Below are 18,322 nucleotides of genomic sequence, written 5' to 3'. Positions count from 1 at the left end.
TCCTCACCTCACCCTGCCATTTCCACGTGGGCCTGAGGCTGTTCTCACTGACCCTCCCTGGGGGAACAGAGGGGTGTTGTGACCCTACTCTGAGAACCAGAGGAGGGAAGGCTGTGGTCCGGCCTGGTAGGACTGGGATGGAACCTCCTCACCTTGTGTCAGATCTTGGTCTCTGTAGATCTGCTGGATCAGACCATCAAGGTCCTCCACGGTTTTTCTGAGCTCCTCTGTCTTTTTCGTCTTGTTGGCGACATATTCCTGCCGGATACACCAGGGAGATATCAAGCTTTGTGTGGGCCACTCTATGTCTGCAGGGTAACAACAGCTGTACCAACCACTCCAAGGCTCACCTGCAGAAAGTCAGCTGTCTGCTTGGGGAGCTTGGTGCCTACGTACTTAAAGTGTTCCTTGTGAAACTTGCTGTCAAGGTGGCTGGCCATCTCATCCTCATAAAAGGTTCGGTATTTGCAGAGAGAACACACAAACTGGATCCTGCCACAGGAGGGAAACGCAGAGCTGAGACCAAGAGGGTTCTGGGAAAGAGTGCTGTTGCCTCACCCAACCCAGCTGTGAGCCCTGAAACAGGCCTTGCTCATGGGCCTCTGAGGTGTGGTCCCAGCAGGGGGACAGGCTAGGACCAGTGGGGTTGGGAGTGCAAAGGGACAGAACATCTGCAGGCTGCAGTTACTGCAACGCAGGGGACAGGGCAGGAGCTCTTCCTTCCCACAGGCAGGAGGTTGAAGCCTGAGGCAGCAGCAGCTGCAACAGGCAAGGAGTCGCTGGAAGGTTGCTGGAGGGCCTCTCTACCGAGGCTGGGCAGGAGCTTGTGCACTTGGCCCAGCTGGGGAGCAAAAGGAAGGATGCCCTGGCGTGAGCCAGGTGACCCTGAGTGCAGAGTGAAGTACGCAGTCCTGAGGCAGGGCCCGGAAAGGTGCTGCATCTTCCTTGTGGGGGCTGAGGGGCTCAAAGACCCAGCCCATCCTCTGCTCAGAATGCTTGGGGGTAGTGTCGGGAGGGATGGGAGGCAAGCAGGCCTGGGCACCTGCTGCCTCATCTTCCTCTTCTGAGAAGAGACCAGTCTGAGCTGGAAGGAGGGCGCCCGCCTGGCCTGCCAGAGGGCAGCCTGGAGTCACCTGAGCGAGGTGCTCTGTCTGGGCCGCGTGTCCACAGCAGAAGCCCGGGGTCTGGGGCCTGGGCCGGAGCAGGCCGCCGTGGCAAGGGGCGGAAGAGGCCAGCCGCCACCGAGGCCTCGGGGCAGGTCCCTACCTCTGCCGGACGTCCTTATCTGGGCCACGGGGTCAGCTTTGTCTGGAGAGCCCAGGGGCCGGGCGCCGGCGAGGCTGAGGAAGGTCCAGCAAGAGCAAGAGTCTGAGGCGGAGGAGGAGGAGGCAAGCGCCAGTGCGGGAGCCCTGAGGGCAGACAGACCCGACCAAGGGGCGTGAAGGGCTCAGCCGCAGACAGGCCCGGCCTGACAGGGCCGGCGGGCCGGGCAGAGGGCAGGCCCGAGGCTGCCACAGCCCACAGGTGCTGCCATCTCTCCTGAGCACGGTGACGGCCTCTTGGCAGCTAGCTGGGGTGGCACAGGCGCCTTGGACCTTGAGTCTCTGCTGAGCTGGCCCCCTCCCACAGGGGCATCAGGCCCCCAGTGCACCTTGGGGCTCATGTGCCAAGTGACCTAGCGCCGGAGCTTCTGGGCAACGGTGCTGAGCAGTGTCAGATCTCAGGCCAAAGTCGCTAGCGGTCGCCAGGCGGCCGCACAGGGGCAGGGGATGAATCAGGCCTTGGGAGCTGGGCCTGGCGGAAAGCAGGGTCCATGCACGGCCGAGCAGGTGGCGGCTCCCAAGGGAGGCCAGAGGGCGGTGAGGCAGCAGAGCTATGGCCCTGCTCTCCTGGAGGCAGCCCCAGAGCGAGGCAGAGGCAAAGGGGTGGAGGGAAGCTGGTTACCTTTCCACCATGCGGTCTCGCTGCCGCTTTTTCTGCTTGTCCAGACTCTTTTTGCCTGCCTGCAACTTGCGCTTGGCCTGGCCACTCTCATCCTGGGCGCTCAGGACCCCTGTGGGAACAGAAAGATACGGCTATCAGTCTGTGGCCTCTGGCTGGATATCCACTCTCTACTCCAGGGGGTCCATTCTGAAAGCAGCTGTCTGAGCAAGGCCTCTGGCTGCAAGCAGGACCGGGTGCCCTGGGATGTGTGGGGAGTTGACCCCACCACGTTCCAGGACATCCACACTCTGCAGAGTGAGCCACAGGGAAGCTGGAAGGTAAAGAGAGGCTGTCTCAGTGGAGATACTGGCAAAAGTTCAGAGGACCCAGGTGGCAGAATGCAGGAAGGCCTCAGGTAGGGCCTGAGTGCAGCCCCCAAGGGTAAAAGGCCCCAAAGCTCACATGGCCCTGCCCACCCACACTGGGTACCGCGGCAACAGTAGGCTGAGGCTGGATTTAGGTTAGGTACCTGCTGGCGCTCATCACTCGAATAGGGAGACACGGACTCCCAACAGGGGCTGTAGAGGTGCTAAGGGAAAGGACACGCAAACCAGAGCCGTAAAAACTGCACCAAGGGTCCCACCTTGGACACCAGCCACTGAGGACTCGGAACTGCATGTTACTAAGGGCCTGAAGGCAGGGGTTGCGCCTGGGGTTCCCCCACACTTTTGCTTGCCCCACCCACCTGAAGGCAAAACCAGTGTACTGTCTGAGATCAGGGCCAGAGTAGGAACCAGGAAGAGGAAGAGAGATTACTCCCTACCAGCACATAGTCAGCCACACAGGGACAATCCAAGTTGGGCCTATTTCTGCCAAAACCCTGCCCTCGGCTGGCCCCCTCCCGCCACAAGCATCTGGAAAAGCCCCCAGTGCCCGGGCCACTCAGAAGACTCACCCTTGTCTGCATCCTCTTTGCCTCCTTCCTTCCCCTCCTCTTTTCCCTCTTCGTCTTCTCCTTCCTAAGACACAATTTCAGACAGTCAATGTTAAAGCCTGTGTAGTTGCTCCTAACAGCTGTAAATGACAAGGCCCTGTACCAGGCCAGGCATAGAGCCAGGCGCCTCACGTCCTCCCAGCAGGCCTTGCACAGAGGGCTCACCGGGCCATGTTCTGAAAAGGAAATCCAGCCTCTGGTCAGGTGGCTGCCAGCAGCCTGTCTCTACCAGACCTCCACTTCCCTGTGCTAATCATGTCTGCATGCAGGGATAACTCAGGCTGGCCTGTGGTTCTTGGGAGAGGCCTGCTCTGTGGTGCCGGGGCTCAAGCAGCCCCCTGTCCGCAGGCCTCACCCACAAACAGACAAGAGTGCAGGGCTGGGGCCACTTACTGCTCTGGAGCCCTTCTCCACAGTCTCAGCGCCTTCCGTGCCCTCTGCAGCTTCCCCCTCTGTGCCCTCATCTGAAAGGCAAGAGGAAGCAAGCTCAGTGCAGGAGTCCCATGGGGCAGAGGGCAAGGGTCATGGGCCCAGCATCCGGGCTCACCGTTGTCTGAGTCACTGTTATCAGAGCAGTCCGTCCGGGTGGCTTTGCTGTCTGGCTCATCAGGACTGCCGCATTGCTTTCTCTTCTTTTTCTTGGTCTGGGTCAGAAGAGGGAACAGGGTCAGGGTAAACAGCTTCAGGCCCTTCACTTTCTCAGTCACAGACCAGGAGGGCCCCCTTTCACTCACCCGGAAGTCAGCCGTGGTCCAGGTCTTCCAGGTCCGCCTCATCTGCTTCATGCCATTGCCAAACCCAAAGCCAAAGCGGGAGCCACCTGGGAAGGTGCCCCCGCCACGCATGCCCTGGAACATGCCGTACTCAGGGATGATGTTCTGGGAGAAGAGGGAGGGCAGCCGGGAGGCACCAGGCATGCACTGGCCCCGGGCCCCCATGGGGTCTTCCCACATGCGCCCATAGCCCGAGGCCATCGGCCGGCCACTCCGGGAGTCCCGGGCCCAGCCCTGAGCCCGTGGGCCAAAAGTGTCGCTGCCACGCATGCGGAACTGGTCGCGGTAGGCATCGTACTGGCCCTCGTAGGCCATTTCCATATCAGGGTCGAGCTCTCCGTAGTCATAGCCCGACCGGTACAAGTCACGCTCGCTCAGGACGGCCCTCGAGTCACAGGCCTCGTAGGAATCATACCTGCAGAGGCAGATGACAAGCATCAAGGGGGCCTCAGGTCCCCTCACCCTTCTGTTCCTGCCTTCCAGCAAACCTCCCCATTTCAGGGACAGAAGACCCACTCCAGCACTACCCCAGCCCATTGTAGAGGACCAACGTTCAGAAATGCCAACTTAAAAGGCTTCTCGGGGCAGACTTCTAGAAGCTAGCAGGTCCCCTCAGCTCATGTCCCCAAGCCTGCATATGACCACATACCAGCTTTCAGACCCTAAGAAGGACTGACTACTAGGGTAGAGTAGGTCTCAGGAGAAGAGCGGGTCCACAGGGAATGAGCATGTGTCTGTGGCAGTCACAATGCCCAAGGCTGTTCCTCAAGGGGCAGAGCCAAGCATCCTGGCACCCCGCAATACATGGGCAATCCAGCGCATCAGTGTTTTGTTCACTGGGGCTGGTAACATCCACAGGAAGCCTCAAACCCCCTCATCACTGAAAACTAAAAAGAATACGGAACATTTGCCAGCAAAGACACTGCAAGCTTGCCCAATGACAAGAACACAACTCTTATGAGCTCATATCATCCCTGGTGCCCAGGACAGCCTACACAGCAAGTGGAAAGGCAAGCCAGATGTTCTGACTGTGGAATCAGAGACAGCTGTTCTAACCTTGGCTGCAGCCCACAGGCCCAGGCCCCACATGTCTCTTTGCCAAAGCTGGGTAGTTAAGAAGCACCAGCGGCATGAAAGAAGAGGCCAGGGCGACCCAACTGCCACTCTGTCTCTGAACCCTGCTTTCCAGCTTTAGGTTGCTGCAAGACGGTACACAGGCAGCTGGCACCAGCAGCAATGTCAGCCCAACCACCCCCCCACAACCACTGCTCCGCCATCTGGCAGCCTCAGATCCAACACAATTGACTATCAGGCAAAAGGAGAGGGGATGTGCTGGGCCTCCCCCAATACTTTCTGCTTGCTAGAGAGCCCATGCAAGCAGAAGTCTCCTTGGCACCCTCGGCCCTAGTGCTCCTGGGGCCTCACTTGGCCCTATCAGTGTCTGGCCAGACCCCTCCTTACTCTCTCCCATCTGTCAACTGGAGCCATTAGGCCACTTCACTCAATCCCGTGGTAGAAATACATGTGCCCTTCTCACTGAAACCTCTCACTAGGGCACAGAACTCCTGGGCCAGCACCAGATCAGACAAGGACAAATCTGAAGGCAGATCTGAGTGGAATACCTAGCTCCTGTGTGCCTCTGGGCAAGAGGTGCAACCCACAGGCGCTTCACTTTCCTCATCTACAAAGTGAGGACATCAACAGCTCCCCACAGGGGCACTTCTGAGGCTCAACAGCTACACACTGATAAGGCACCGAAGGGTGGCCAGGATGTGCCCCCATCTTTCCCGTGCCTTATGTGGGATGGCCCAGCTCACGGTGCTCAGCCCAAGGGCTCACCCCATCCTTCATACACAACCGAAATGGTCCTGCCCTGACAGAGTGCAGGGTGCAAAGTATTGCAAGGACTTCAAATGGCTGTCTCCAGAGGGAAGAGTCATTCAACAACGACCCTGAGAAGAGCCACTCAGAGGTCACAGTGAAACCAGCCAAGAGTGGGCTTGCTCGGCCCTCTGCAAGCTGGAAAAGAGGCTCACCACCAGACAATGGGTGAGGATGGAGGGAAGACGGGACACAAGCCAGAGACGGAATGTGAAACAGACCCTACACAGTCTCTGGGAAGCCCCAGCAGTATGGCAAAGAAGGAAAAAGCAGACAGATGTAACAGGAAGTTCAGAAGGGGAGACTACCAGGGGGCAGGGGGTGACCCTGCAAAGCCTCCGCCCCTAGGCTGGTGCCCACTCACCTTTCTCCACCTGAGCCGTACACGCCTCCTTGTATCATGTCTGTCTCCAAATGCGGCACCATATCTAAGCGTTGGTTAATTCTGGACAAAACGGAATCAGCACTGGCACTACCCATGGCACTAGGGTTTGCATTTGTGTCAGAGTTAGGCATTTCCCAAGAGTTTGAAGTGGCCATACCATACCCATAGTTGGTGGTGTTATCCTGGCCATAGCCATAGCCATAACCATAGTTCTCGTAGCCTGCAATGATGGAGACAGAAAGACAGACAGACAAGATGGAGGGGGCGAGGAGAGACAGACAAACACAGAGACAAGGACACCTTTGGTCACAGAGACAAGCCTGGATCTTAGCCACCCAAGGCTGGATGGGCCCAGCCTTCTGGGAAGGAACAGCCAGCCCCAGGGCACCTCGGACCCCCAAAGGCAAGCCCCATCCTGAAACCTTGGTTAAGCTGCACAGTGGCAGAAAGACTCAACCAGTCCAATCCCAGGAGAGAGAAGAGTGATCATGGGAATAATACTTGCCTCTGTTTGTCCCAGAGTTCCAAGTTCCATATCCTACAAAAAAGTAAAAGGGCAATTATATCTATAATTGCTTACAGTACGATGAGAGCCTGATGCCGGCATAAAAACAATGATTCCTAGAACCTGAGCGGTTATAGGAGGCCGAACCTCCCCTAACTGAGAAGCCTTGAGCTTGAGAGCACTATATGACTGACCCAGGCCACGTGCTGCCCTGGTGCCCGATCTTTCATGGGTCTGACCACCTGCTACTTAAGGAACCCCCCACTCCTAACACTCTCAGGGAAGGGATTTGGCTTCTATATGGCTTCTGCAATAAGTCAGGATTGGAAGATTATTCTGGCCCTTGGCTTAGCACCAATCAGAGGAAGAGTCAAGCAGTTCTGGTGCCTCACACTGATTCCACGCTGTAAAAGAAGCTCAGCAAAGAGCTCATATCCACTCCAAAATCCTGTCAATCAGATCACCCAACAAAGCCATCTGGAGCAGAGAAAATAACCACCCTACTCCCTCAAATGTCTGCCTTAACAGGGAGAACTATCAAGCCATTGAATTGTGTGAGTGTGCTGTGCTGGAACACATAAGCAGAGGGAAACACAGGACGCCACTCTTGAGAAGAGCTGATGAAAATACAATTTGGATTATAAACTAAATGTACTTTGGATTTTATTACAGCACATAAGAAAAAGTCTTTCCTTCGAAAACATAAAGCCATTGAAAACTGACCAAGTGCAAACTCTGAGTCGAGCATGATTCTTTCCCAAGGAAATGCATGAGAACAGGCAACCACTTTCCCAGTGTCTCTGGTGGGACCTCAGAGTTATCTCCTATTCCACAATGTCTACCTTGCAGACAGACAGGTCATACTCGTCCCAGAACAGAGAGAGGACCAAACCTCAGCGAGAGGGCAGCGTGATAAACAACAGAATCCAGCCATAGGAAGGCAAGAGTGCATACACTGAGAAGATGAATCAGAGTGAACATGCGTGGGGGCAAGCTGAGATCCTATACTCAAGTTTCCCCTCGGTCTACTGCACAAATGAATAGGGAGACACTGGAAACCAGCAAGGACCTGGAGTTGAACACTAATGAACTGTGGGACATGCTAGAGCTCACAAAGTGAAAATCCTCTACAGCTGGGGAAACCAAAGCAGGGGCTTCTCATTCATTTGTTTATTCAATGATTATCGTGCTCAGAGCACACAGAACAGAGGCTGGCAGTCCCAGGCACTCCTCAGGCCCAGAGCACTGTGTGGTAAAGCAGACCCTAAATAATTAGAGAGCAGCAAGGGACAGCAGGTGGAGATCATGCAAGGAGTGAGTGGTGAATGAGGCATTCAAACAGGCAAGAAGAGTGGCTGGCACAGCCGCACAAGGAATAATGTACACTTAGTCCCAGCAGCTAAAAGGGTCTGGACACGTGGCTGTCTGCAACCAGGACGGTGGACACTGGCTATTCAAAAAGAGACAGGACTGGGAGACAAAGGCAGCCCATCGAGGCTATGCCTGAGTCCCGAATACGGTGTCCCTGCCCCACTCCAGGCTTCCACTACTGAGCACTTGCCAGAACAGCGAAGAAGCACAAAGAAAGGAAGCAGCAGTAGGCATAACTCTGAGCACAAGCACAGGCTGGTGGTTCCTATGACGGCGACAGGCAAGCACTCTCTATGTGTTACCTGCTATGCCTAGAGCAACCCTGGTGGGCTCCCCAGCCAGATCCCCTCAGGGGAAATCTTTGTCTACACTGTGTTCTTTGGTGACTCCCTTGCAAAAGAACACTGGAATTCACTTCATCTCCACAGAGGAGATGAGACCATAGTTGACAGAGTATTTTAAGAATGTAATTTGTTTTTAAAAAGGAAACCAAAATAAGAAAGAAGAAAAAAAAGTAAAGAAAAGGAGCTGGTTGTAGCAAATATTTAAAGAGCAAAAAATAGAAAACCATGTAAATGTTTGACTTTAAGGTAATAGTTAATCACATTATGGTCAGCCTACTCAGTGATATCACATAGGCATCAAAAAAAATATACTACTAGGCCTTTTGCTGCACAAGGAAATGCTCTAACAGCACAACAAAACATTAATTCTAGCTACCTGTAAGATATGCAACTACCTAAAATAACTATGCTGACAGGTATAGATGGTGGGACCTTGGCTGACTGTTTTTCAAAATGTTATTTAAATGCTGTTATATTAGTCTTACAATTTAAGCCAGAAGTAAAACTATTCCTTCAAAACATGATGTAAAACTTCTCAAAAAAAAAAAAAAAAACTACACAAAAAAAGTTACTAGTGGAAAAAAAGTTAACTTGTAAATAAGTGAGCTTAGCAAGGCTTATTACAAGGTCAACATACAAAAAGAAAAAAAAATCAAATTTCTACATAACAGCAATGAACAATAGGAAACTGAATTTTTGAAAACTATCATATCTCATACCATTAAAGACATGAAATGCTTAGCTGTAAACTGAACAAAATATGTGCAAGATTTGTGTGCAAAAACGACAAAATACTTAAAAATGAAGTGACATACTGTGTTCACATATTTTAAGGCTTAATACTATTAAGATTTCAATTCTCCCAAACTACAGATTCAAGACCATTCCACTCCAAATCTCAGGAGGAATTTTTATAGAAATTGACAAACTGATTCTAAAATTTATACATACAAGCTAAGGAACAAGAATATCCAAGTCAATTTTGGAAAAAGAATAAACCTAGAGGACTTATATTCACAAATTTCAAGACTGACTATAGTGATCAAGACAGTAAGGTACTAGAGGAAACTTAGGACATGCAAATCAATGAAACAGAATTAGAATCCAGATACAGACCTACACATATACATTCAATTAATTTTCAACAAAGATAACGAAGAATCTTGACCTATATTGTATACCTGGTAGAAATATTAACTCAAAATCACAAAATAAATGTAAAACCTAAGACTATGAAGTGCTTAAAAGAAAATCTTTGTGACCTTGGGTTAAGTATAAATTTCCCAGTAACAACTGGGGGGACTTCCCTGGTGATCCAGTGGTTGAGAATCTGCCTTCCAAAGCAAGCAGGGGACTTGGGTTCAAACCCTGGTCAGGCAACTAAGCTCTAGAGTCATAACTAGAGAGGCCCATGTGCTACAATTACTGAGCCCATGCACGCTAGAGCCTGTGTTCTACAGCGAGAGAAACATCTTGCAACTAGAGAAGCTCCTGTGCTGCAATGAAGAATCGGTGCAAAAAAACAAAACAAAACCAAGATTGGGATTTCCCTGGCAGTCCAGTGGTTAAGAGCCAAGTTCAATCTCTGGTCAGGGAATTAAGATTCCACATGCCACACAGCACAGCTGAAAGACTTTTAAAACAAACAAAAATAAAAGACTGATGAACTGGACTTCACCAAAATGAAGAATTTGTGTTCTTCAAAAGACACTATCAAGAGAACAAATAGATAAGTCCCAGCCTGAGAGAAAATATTTGCAAATGACACATCTTGTGAAATGTTTTGGACTAGAATATATAAACCTGAGAGAAAATGGTTCAAAAAAGATGTGTAATTTGGAATTATGTCTAATGAAAAGGGTTGAGGCAGGGAGGGCAGGACAGAGAAGCCATGCAGACAAAGTTTCTCCTCCTTATGAACTATTTGATACCTCCTTACTCATTTTCAGAACATTTTTTTAAGTCTCTCTCTCCCCTGGGACAATCTGACAATCCTTTAGGGAGTTTTACTTATTTCCACTTAATCCGTGACTCCTGAGAGAATGTGACTGTGTAGACTCAGTCTTTCCCTAGACCTTGGCAGTATAACCAATTACCCATCTCAATAATCAAGGCAAAACCTTTTGAAGAAAGCTCCTTCATGACAGAGAACTAGGGTCACGGTCACAAATCACGGAGAAACAGCTTTACTGGCAGTTTTGGACTGCTGAGAGATACCAAAAGAATATCTATGGATCCTTCTGAATTAGGGATTCAGTGTGTCTGTCCACAATTGAGAAAGCAATGAGAAACTTTCTCTCAACCCTGTGTGGGAGGAACCTACCAGCCTGACTGTGTCTCTAAAAGCCATCTAGATTCAGACAGGTAGCCTCTCCTACACTGGAATCTCATGCACTACCCAGGGGTTAAGTTAATGGCTTGGTTTCTGCTCACACCAATCCTTTGGACTTTGATTGGCCACTCTCCTCCCCAGACCCTCCCTTGAGGGGATTTTCTGAACCTACATCTTTGTCACAGGCCACAAGTACTTGTAACAGTTTGTCAAAGGGTCAAAGGAACCAATCATATACAGCCAAGAACTCCAGCTTGCTCAATAACAGACATCTTTCCCACAATTGCCCCCAAAGGGCAATTCTAACCCCCCGTAGCTATTCTAAGAGCCCACCGTACCATTTCATACAAGTTTGCATTTGGAAACGACAGTGTGACAGCAATGTTAAAGGCAACTAATAAACCAGTGGATTGCTCCGCCACTGGAGAGCAGAGCACACACCCTCCAGTTCCCAGGGGCCCACACTTACCATAATCACAGGTGGGCTGGGCGCTTGTGTCTGAGTACGTCGACTGCAAAGTGGTTTCAGATCCCTGGACAAAGCCTAAATATACGTACAGTGTGGTTAATTTCTCCAAATAAGCCACATGAAAATGACCTAAGACTACCCGTCAGTGGAGACTGCCTGGCAGACCCTCCCCTCACTGGAAAGCCACCAAAACTTTTGGTTTCTGAACACCTCCAGAACATATCAACCAAAGGAAAGGCAGGCTATATTTAACTTGTTATGTCAGAAGAATTGGATAAACATTTTTAAACCTTTAAACCAGTACCCTGTTTTGATAAATGGGTACCCAAATGATTCAGGTAAATGAAGAAAACGTTTATATCAAATCACTGAAAGGTGAGCACTGAAAGGTGAGCTCCAAATCAAAAAACAAAGGGGGTTAATTTTGAACAATGTTAAGGTAAATAATACCTATTCCATTCCCCCAAATCTAAAGCTTATATATATTTTTCATTTTCCCATTTAAAAAAAAAGTGTATTACAATTACCTCTTAAATGTAATTACTTGGGGTTAGCATGTTTACATGGAACAAGCATTATAGATTATATGTATAATTTCCAATCTTCTCAAATCTTATACTATTTCTCAACTTCTAATGAATTAGTAACAAGTAAGGAAAAACTGAACTTCTACCAGAAACTACTGGTCTCAAATGCTGATTATCTTTTAATCTACACTTTTAAAACATTGTTTAAGTGATTTGCCCTTAGCACTGAAATTATGATAGACACCATAAGAGGCAACATTTGCCTGTTCCCGTCAAGATCCAACTCATGACCTAAAAATTAAAGCCAGCACCTCCAGTAGCTTGCTGACAATAAAACCATACACCAAGTGCCTTTCCCTGGGCAGGCATTCAAGTATTTGTTGACACTCTTTCTAGTTCTCTTTTTTTTCCAGTTCATTTCTTAAGACCATAGCAGCAAATAGGACAGCAACAGCAGTCAACATTGAACAAGTGTTTTTCCTGCAGGGTGCTAAGAGGTTCATCTGCATTATTTCGCTTCATCCTCACCACAGCCAACAAAAGGGACAGGGTCAAGATCCCTTACCCTGCCAATTCCAAAGTCCAAAAAAGTCTGAAAACCAAGTGTTTTCGTCAAATGTGGTGTCAACATGCATTCTGGGAAAAACTGACCCATGAGGACATTCTTTATCTTTCTTCATTTAATTACAAGGTGCTGCCCCAAACCCCTGGAGAAGGCAATGGCACCCAACTCCAGGACTCTTGCCTGGAAAATCCCATGGACGCAGAAGCCTGGTAGGCTGCAGTCCATGGGGTTGCTAAGAGTCAGACACGACTGAGCGACTTCACTTTCACTTTTCACTTTCATGCATTGGAGAAGGAAATGGCAACCCACTCCAGTGTTCTTGCCTGGAGAATCCCAGGGACAGGGGAGCCTGGTGGGCTGCCATCTGTGGGGTCTCACAGAGTCAGACATGACTGAAGCGACTCCGCAGCAGCAGCAGCCCCAAACCCCACTGCAGGTGTCGTGCAATGTCCTTTGAAGCTAGAATTCCAAAACACACCCAGCTCCAAGGGTTTCAAACAAAGAACAGTGGATCCACACTTTACTTCCCAGAGGAGGGAACTGAAACTGGGCACTGGGGAATAAGAGAGCTGGTGACAGAAGCATATAAATCCAACATTTCCTATATTCCCTAATTAAACAGGGCACACGGAATGGATTTCCTCCAGGGATCCAGGATCTTCCTGAGATGCCCAAACTGTAACCCTGATAATACATAAAAAACATCGAAAGTAATCTAAAGAAGGTTCACCTGTGGGGAAGGCTCCCAATATAAGTACCACCTTACACTGGCCTTTTCCACTGTTTGCTCAACTAGCTTCTGGAAACCTGTTTGTTCAGCAATAGTGCCACTTGCAAAACAACTCTAGACTTTAGGTAATATGGCCTGAAGGTACTGCAGCTGCAACTAGAACCTACCACAGGCTAACAGGAATACATACTGGAACACAGTATTAAAGCTATCGAGCAAAAGATCTATGTATATTCAGGGGAGAGGGCCCTGATTCTTCCTTGAGAAAAAGGAAAGATAATTCATCAATGCATCAAACCTTCAGAGTTCAAAGGCAAACTCAGCTCGTTCTGTCCTCTCTACATTAATATCCTGCGCCACAACACTGCCCCCAGGGCAGGACCTTCTTTAGCCAGTTATGCTCCAATTATGAACCAATTCTTATCTGGCTGAGGATCGATCTTGTCTTAGTTCAATTTTTCAGCTTGACTAAGTTCTGAATGAAAAAATAAGCTCTGAGTGAAAAAATAAAATAAGCAAATTTTTGGTCCTATAAATTGAAAGGTGAGACAATGTGTTTATAACTGTGTATCACAGCCCCTCCCTCTTGGCCAGCCTCTCTGGTATCTTTTTTTGCTCAAAAACACACAAAGCTTCTCAATTTTATTATTTTCCTTCTTTTTTTTTAGAAGGGGATTCTTTGAAGAAATAATAGTAAGTGACAAAAACTGGAAGACAATAGGAAAGAGGTTAGGTTGCTGCCAACCTCTACTATCCAGTGAAAATCAGCCTCCAAGATGGCCTCCAACGCTTCTTGCCTTCTGACATCATGTTGTCTCTTCCCAAATAAAAGGAGGCAGTTTGATCGAAAAGATATTGCAGAAATGACCCAGTGCAACTTCTGAGGCGTCCACCTTATTCTTTCTCAGATTATTCACTCTTACTATAAGCCAGCATATAGTAAGGACCCTCTAGTAGGCCTGTGGAGAGCTCCAGGTAGTATAGAAATCAACAGCCAGCATCAACCTGTCAGGCACATTAGTCTGAGTCACCTTCAGCCCAAGTTCAGCCTTCAGATGACTAAGGTCCCAACTAACATCCAAAATGTAACCTTATGAGAAATCCCAAGTCAGAGCCACCCCGCTAAACCACCTGTGCATTTCTAACGCAGAGAAAATATATGAGATGATGAATGGTCCTATAAAAAGACTGGTAGCATTTCAGACCTTTGTTTAAAGATCTGATTCTGGATTTTTTGTCCTATATTTCCACTGCTCCTATCTTCCTCCCCTTAGTGGTAGAGACAGAACTTTCTTTCTCAAGTATACATAAAAAAATTAGGTTAAAAAAGTAGATAAGTTATCAAAAAGATACATTTTAAATCACCTTCTACCTTACTACTAAGGGTAACATTTGCTTTAAGGCCTCCAGAAATTCTCCTTAAAGGCAAAGAGTTATCTAAAATGTGACATAAAATGCCTGACATTCATTCATTCATTTATTTATGACAGCACCTCCTGACATGTGGGGTCTTAGTTCCCCCATCAGGAACTGAACCAGTGTCCCTGCAGTGGAATCTTAACCATTGGATTGCCAGGGAAATCCTTACATGCCTCTGACTTAAGTGGCCTGCTTCTTAAAAGGGAAAATCACACATTATAAAGCGACTGTGGTTTTCAGTTGGTCAAGATCAAGGGAAAACTAATCATAACCTCATTAGCTTGGCTACCTCACTGCCAACTCAAACACAGAATTACAGCCTACAAGATATGGAGCTGATATTCAAACATGACCATCTGTGACCTCTATACATTAGTTTCCTTGTCTATGAAATTAAATGGATCATTATTAAGCTACCCCACAGCACCCAACCAGTCATCCCCTGGTTTCTTCAGCAGTCCTGTCCCTAATAACCACAGAACTGTCTTCCAGTTCTTGATAAGATTTGGTGAAATAGATCAGTTTTCAATTTCAGTTATGTTAGTATCAACCAGACTGACTTCCCTGGTGAACCAGAAAAGGTACACAAAGGCTAGGGCAGGGTTGCTCAACCTTGGCACTACTGATGTTTGAGGCCAGATAATTCTTCAGGGTGGGGCCACCCTTTGCACTATAGCATGTTTTTAGCATTCCTGGCCTCTATCCACTAGATGCACAAGTAGCAACTCCCACCCCAAGAAATGACAACCGAATCCCACGCTCCAAACTTTGCCAATGTCCCCTGGAGGGCAAACTTGCCCTTGGTTGAGAACCACTGGGCTAAGGGATGGTTGCTTAAAAAAACTGGAGTTCTTGCCAAGCTCCTGACCTGGAGGAGGGAGAGCTAACACTACCTTCTCGTCTAAGGGTGCCTATGGAGCAGCCCCAGAGGCTCAGATTCCACTCTCAGTCCTAAACATTCCAAGCAGAATGCAGCTTACCCAGCAACCACACAAGCTTAAGCCCTGTTAACAAGGGAAGCTCTTGGCTGAGAAGCCTCTTCAGTTATTCCGAAAGCAGTCCCAGGCCAGCCTTTGAATTCATTCAGGGATGATTTGTAATCACCCAGGCATATCCTATGGCTCCCTCTCTAATCTCATCATCCCCTCCCTCCCCTTAGCTCAAGACCCACTGATCACCTCGGGCTGATCGTAGAACACCAGGCAGCTCCTGTCACTAGGTCTTTATATCGAGGGCCCCCTTGGCCAGATATCCCTAACTCCCACGTTCCATTCAGGTCTCTGCTCAAATGCTCAATGCTCTCCAGAGGTCCCCAACCACCCCACTTAATAGAACAAGGTCCTCAGGGTACTGACTACTCCACAACACATACTACGTTCGTTTCCCGATTAGGGTCTGCCCTACTCTATAAAACACTTGAGGAATTCCCGTCAGTATGTCCGTGTCTATTCAACCCCAGACTCCACGATGAATTTGACAGTTGTGGAATGAGTTAACACGGAAGCCAGCCATTCTTCACACGGCTCAGTCCCTAAGGACGCGAGGTTCCCCACTCGGCCCAGACGCTTCATGTATTTTTTCACTCACACCCCCGCTCCAAGGAGGGGCTGGCGCCTCTCCCAGCCTGGGGCAGGTAAAGGCGAGGGGGCGCGGGGTGCGGGCAACCGCGGTGTTTGCAGGGAAACTGCAAGGGGGACAATGGCGACAGCGGCCGAGTACGCAGATCGACCTGAAGGGCCGAGGCCTGAGAAAGGGCGACCGGAGGCGATGAGGGCCCAGGGGGCCGGGCCAGGAACGGAGGCGAGAACTCAGGTGCCGAAATCAAGGCCCACCGACACAGGGGACAGAAGCCAAAACTTCGGGCGGTAGGGAGCCGGGACCCGAGGTGGCCAGCACAGAGTACTGAGACGCCAAGGCGTGAGGGGCGCGCTACTGAGGCGACGGGACCCCGGCGCCATTTTGTGACCGCAGAGAGGGCAGTGTCCAAGCCCCGCGGGAGGCACGGACGAGCCCGGCGCGGCTCCGGCACATCCCTATCCCTCTCCACCGGGAGCCCGACCCCTCTCCTCACCAACCCTGCCGGGCCCACCTGTGTAGCTCATGGCAGCAGCGAAGACTGCACCCGAAAATTCCTGCAGCTGCTCCACGCGTCGAACGTCGCCGCGTTAGCGGAGACAATCCCCTGAGCCCCTTCCACACACAACTAAGCCCCGCCTCTCGACAGCATTGGCTCACGCCGGACCCTGGCTTCACGCCTGTTGGATAGCCTCGCTGTCCATCTCTGAGCCTCCTTAGGCCCGCGGCTGACGGCCCTGCCAATCTCACGCGAGCCCCACCCTAAATCCCGCCTCCCGTTATTTTGAGATAATGCGGATTGGCTTAGAGGAGACCGCCTGGAGGTGGGCTCCCGCAGAGTTCGAAGGGGCGGAGCTGTTCACTACGGAAAGACCTGAGGCCCAAGAATGGCCAGGCGGGAAAGGCCTGTGCCCTGGAGGCCCGCCAGAGGGAGCTGGGTCTACAAGGCAGGACACTCCTCCAGTCCCGGCTTTGCCACGGGGGTGTTGTGCCAGTCTACGCTCTTTCCTAACTTCCCTGGCCTTCAGCTCCAAAACGAACAAGGTAAAGCCATGTTGGAATGAAAATTACAGCTAAGTGCCAAGCAAGATACTGGGCACAGTTTCAAATATGTGAAATAACATATGTGAAGAATTCAGTCCGATGCCGGGTGATCTAAAGAAATGTTACATTTTGTTATACACCGTTACACAAAGATAACATATACAGCACGTTTATATCATTATATGTAATAAATATATTTGTATTATTTCAAATACTCTGTGAGGAAGTTTATTTTTTTTTTTAAACTCCCATTTAAATAGATGAGAAAACTGAAGCTTGAAATTCATGACTTGCTCAGGGTCCTTGACACTTAAGTGTTAAAGCTGGAACTACCCACTCTAAACCCTTCTCAGTTTGTTCTGGACTTTAGAGATCCTACAGTAAGAAGCCCAGCCAGGCTCCAGCGCTGTGTCCTCAGCAGCCTCTTTGGATGTGTCCACTGTCAGAACCAGCTCATAGCTGCTAAGAAATGACTTGAGGGAGCTGCAGACACTGAAAATTGTGCTTAATGTGTTTGTGAAAGTTCATCAAGCTGGGTGACTTGTACTTTTTTGTTTTAAAGTATGCCACTACTGACTTTTTGATATTAATCTCTCATTTCAATGGCACTTTTAAAAGTCCGTATCCTTCAGAGAAATATGCTGAAACATTAACAGATTAATTGGTCTGATGACTGTAATTCATATGGAGGAGAGGACATGAAGGGGCTGTAGCTGAAGAGACTGGTTATGAGTTTACAACTGATGAGTAGGTGACAGTTCATTTTACTATTCCACTTTTGTGTGATTAGAATTCTCCGTGAAAAGCTTTAGCAACTCCTCCAACCCTGGGCCTATGCAAAACTTGCTGCCACGTGAGCCAAAGCTCACAATGCATTGAAAAACTCCACATATGAAGTACATAAAATTCTGCCTCGTGTGCACTCCAGTTGTGGGGCTCATTTCAGTGTCACCCTCAGGGATACCTGCCTGCCGTCCAAACTAAGGCATAGCCCCAGGCTTCCTTCATGGCCTGTGCCACAGCCATATTTCACCCTCATATGTTGACTTCACTAATATCTAATGCACTGCCTCTGAGACAAGTAGAACTGCTTACGAGAAGGGGTGTGATCACAAGTTTTAGGAAAAGATCCCTCTGTAGCAAAAACAGCATTCAACCCTTTCAAGGGCTGGCCCTTATCATGGCACCACTGCAGGTGGTGTAGGACCTCCTACTTTCAAAATTCTTGTATCAGTTCAGTTCAGTCACTAGTTTGAACTTTTCCTTTACATCCATCTTACATCACTTTTAAAAACTAATATATTAGTTTCTAAAAAAAAAACGCTGAAAGAGGTGGTGCCTTTGGGTCAGGTCTCATTCTGAGAGAGGCTCTGCCACTGCTGCTGCTAAGTCACTTCAGTCGCGTCCGACTCTGTGTGACCCCATAGACGGCAGCCCATCAGGCTGCCCCGTCCCTGGGACTCTCCAGGCAAGAACACTGGAGTG

The 18,322-nt window shown here is 49.3% G+C and overlaps 1 protein-coding gene across 11 annotated transcripts in view; it reads right to left on the bottom strand.

The window, feature by feature from the left end:
• AKAP8L (A-kinase anchoring protein 8 like) overlaps positions 1–16,388 on the bottom strand; it is a 30,775-nt gene extending 14,387 nt beyond the window's left edge. For 6 of the 11 annotated variants that reach the window (XR_006059827.2, XR_006059825.2, XR_006059826.2 and 3 more), the window contains exons 1-11: positions 16,308–16,388; positions 10,978–11,052; positions 6,462–6,494; positions 5,936–6,176; positions 3,652–4,105; positions 3,465–3,561; positions 3,311–3,381; positions 2,879–2,942; positions 1,945–2,053; positions 351–492; positions 153–258 (exon numbers count right to left, since the gene is read on the bottom strand). Coding sequence is in view for 7 of the 11 variants with exons in the window: in XM_042249762.2 (XP_042105696.1) it covers positions 153–258; positions 351–492; positions 1,945–2,053; positions 2,879–2,942; positions 3,311–3,381; positions 3,465–3,561; positions 3,652–4,105; positions 5,936–6,176; positions 6,462–6,494; positions 10,978–11,052; positions 16,308–16,320 (1,405 nt within the window). In the remaining 4 variants the exon portion in view is untranslated. Of the gene's footprint in view, positions 1–7; positions 58–152; positions 259–350; positions 493–1,944; positions 2,054–2,878; positions 2,943–3,310; positions 3,382–3,464; positions 3,562–3,651; positions 4,106–5,935; positions 6,177–6,461; positions 6,495–10,977; positions 11,053–16,307 lie in introns of all 11 variants that reach the window. The other 5 variants (XR_006059824.2, XM_042249765.2, XM_042249763.2 and 2 more) reach the window with 4 other exon arrangements.
• Between the last annotated feature and the right edge of the window lie 1,934 nt (positions 16,389–18,322).

Source organism: Ovis aries, chromosome 5 (genome assembly GCF_016772045.2).
Source record: "Ovis aries strain OAR_USU_Benz2616 breed Rambouillet chromosome 5, ARS-UI_Ramb_v3.0, whole genome shotgun sequence".
NCBI classification, from domain to species: domain Eukaryota; kingdom Metazoa; phylum Chordata; class Mammalia; order Artiodactyla; family Bovidae; genus Ovis; species Ovis aries.
Note: the sequence above shows the minus strand (reverse complement) of the source record. Positions and strands in the feature narration are given on the sequence as shown.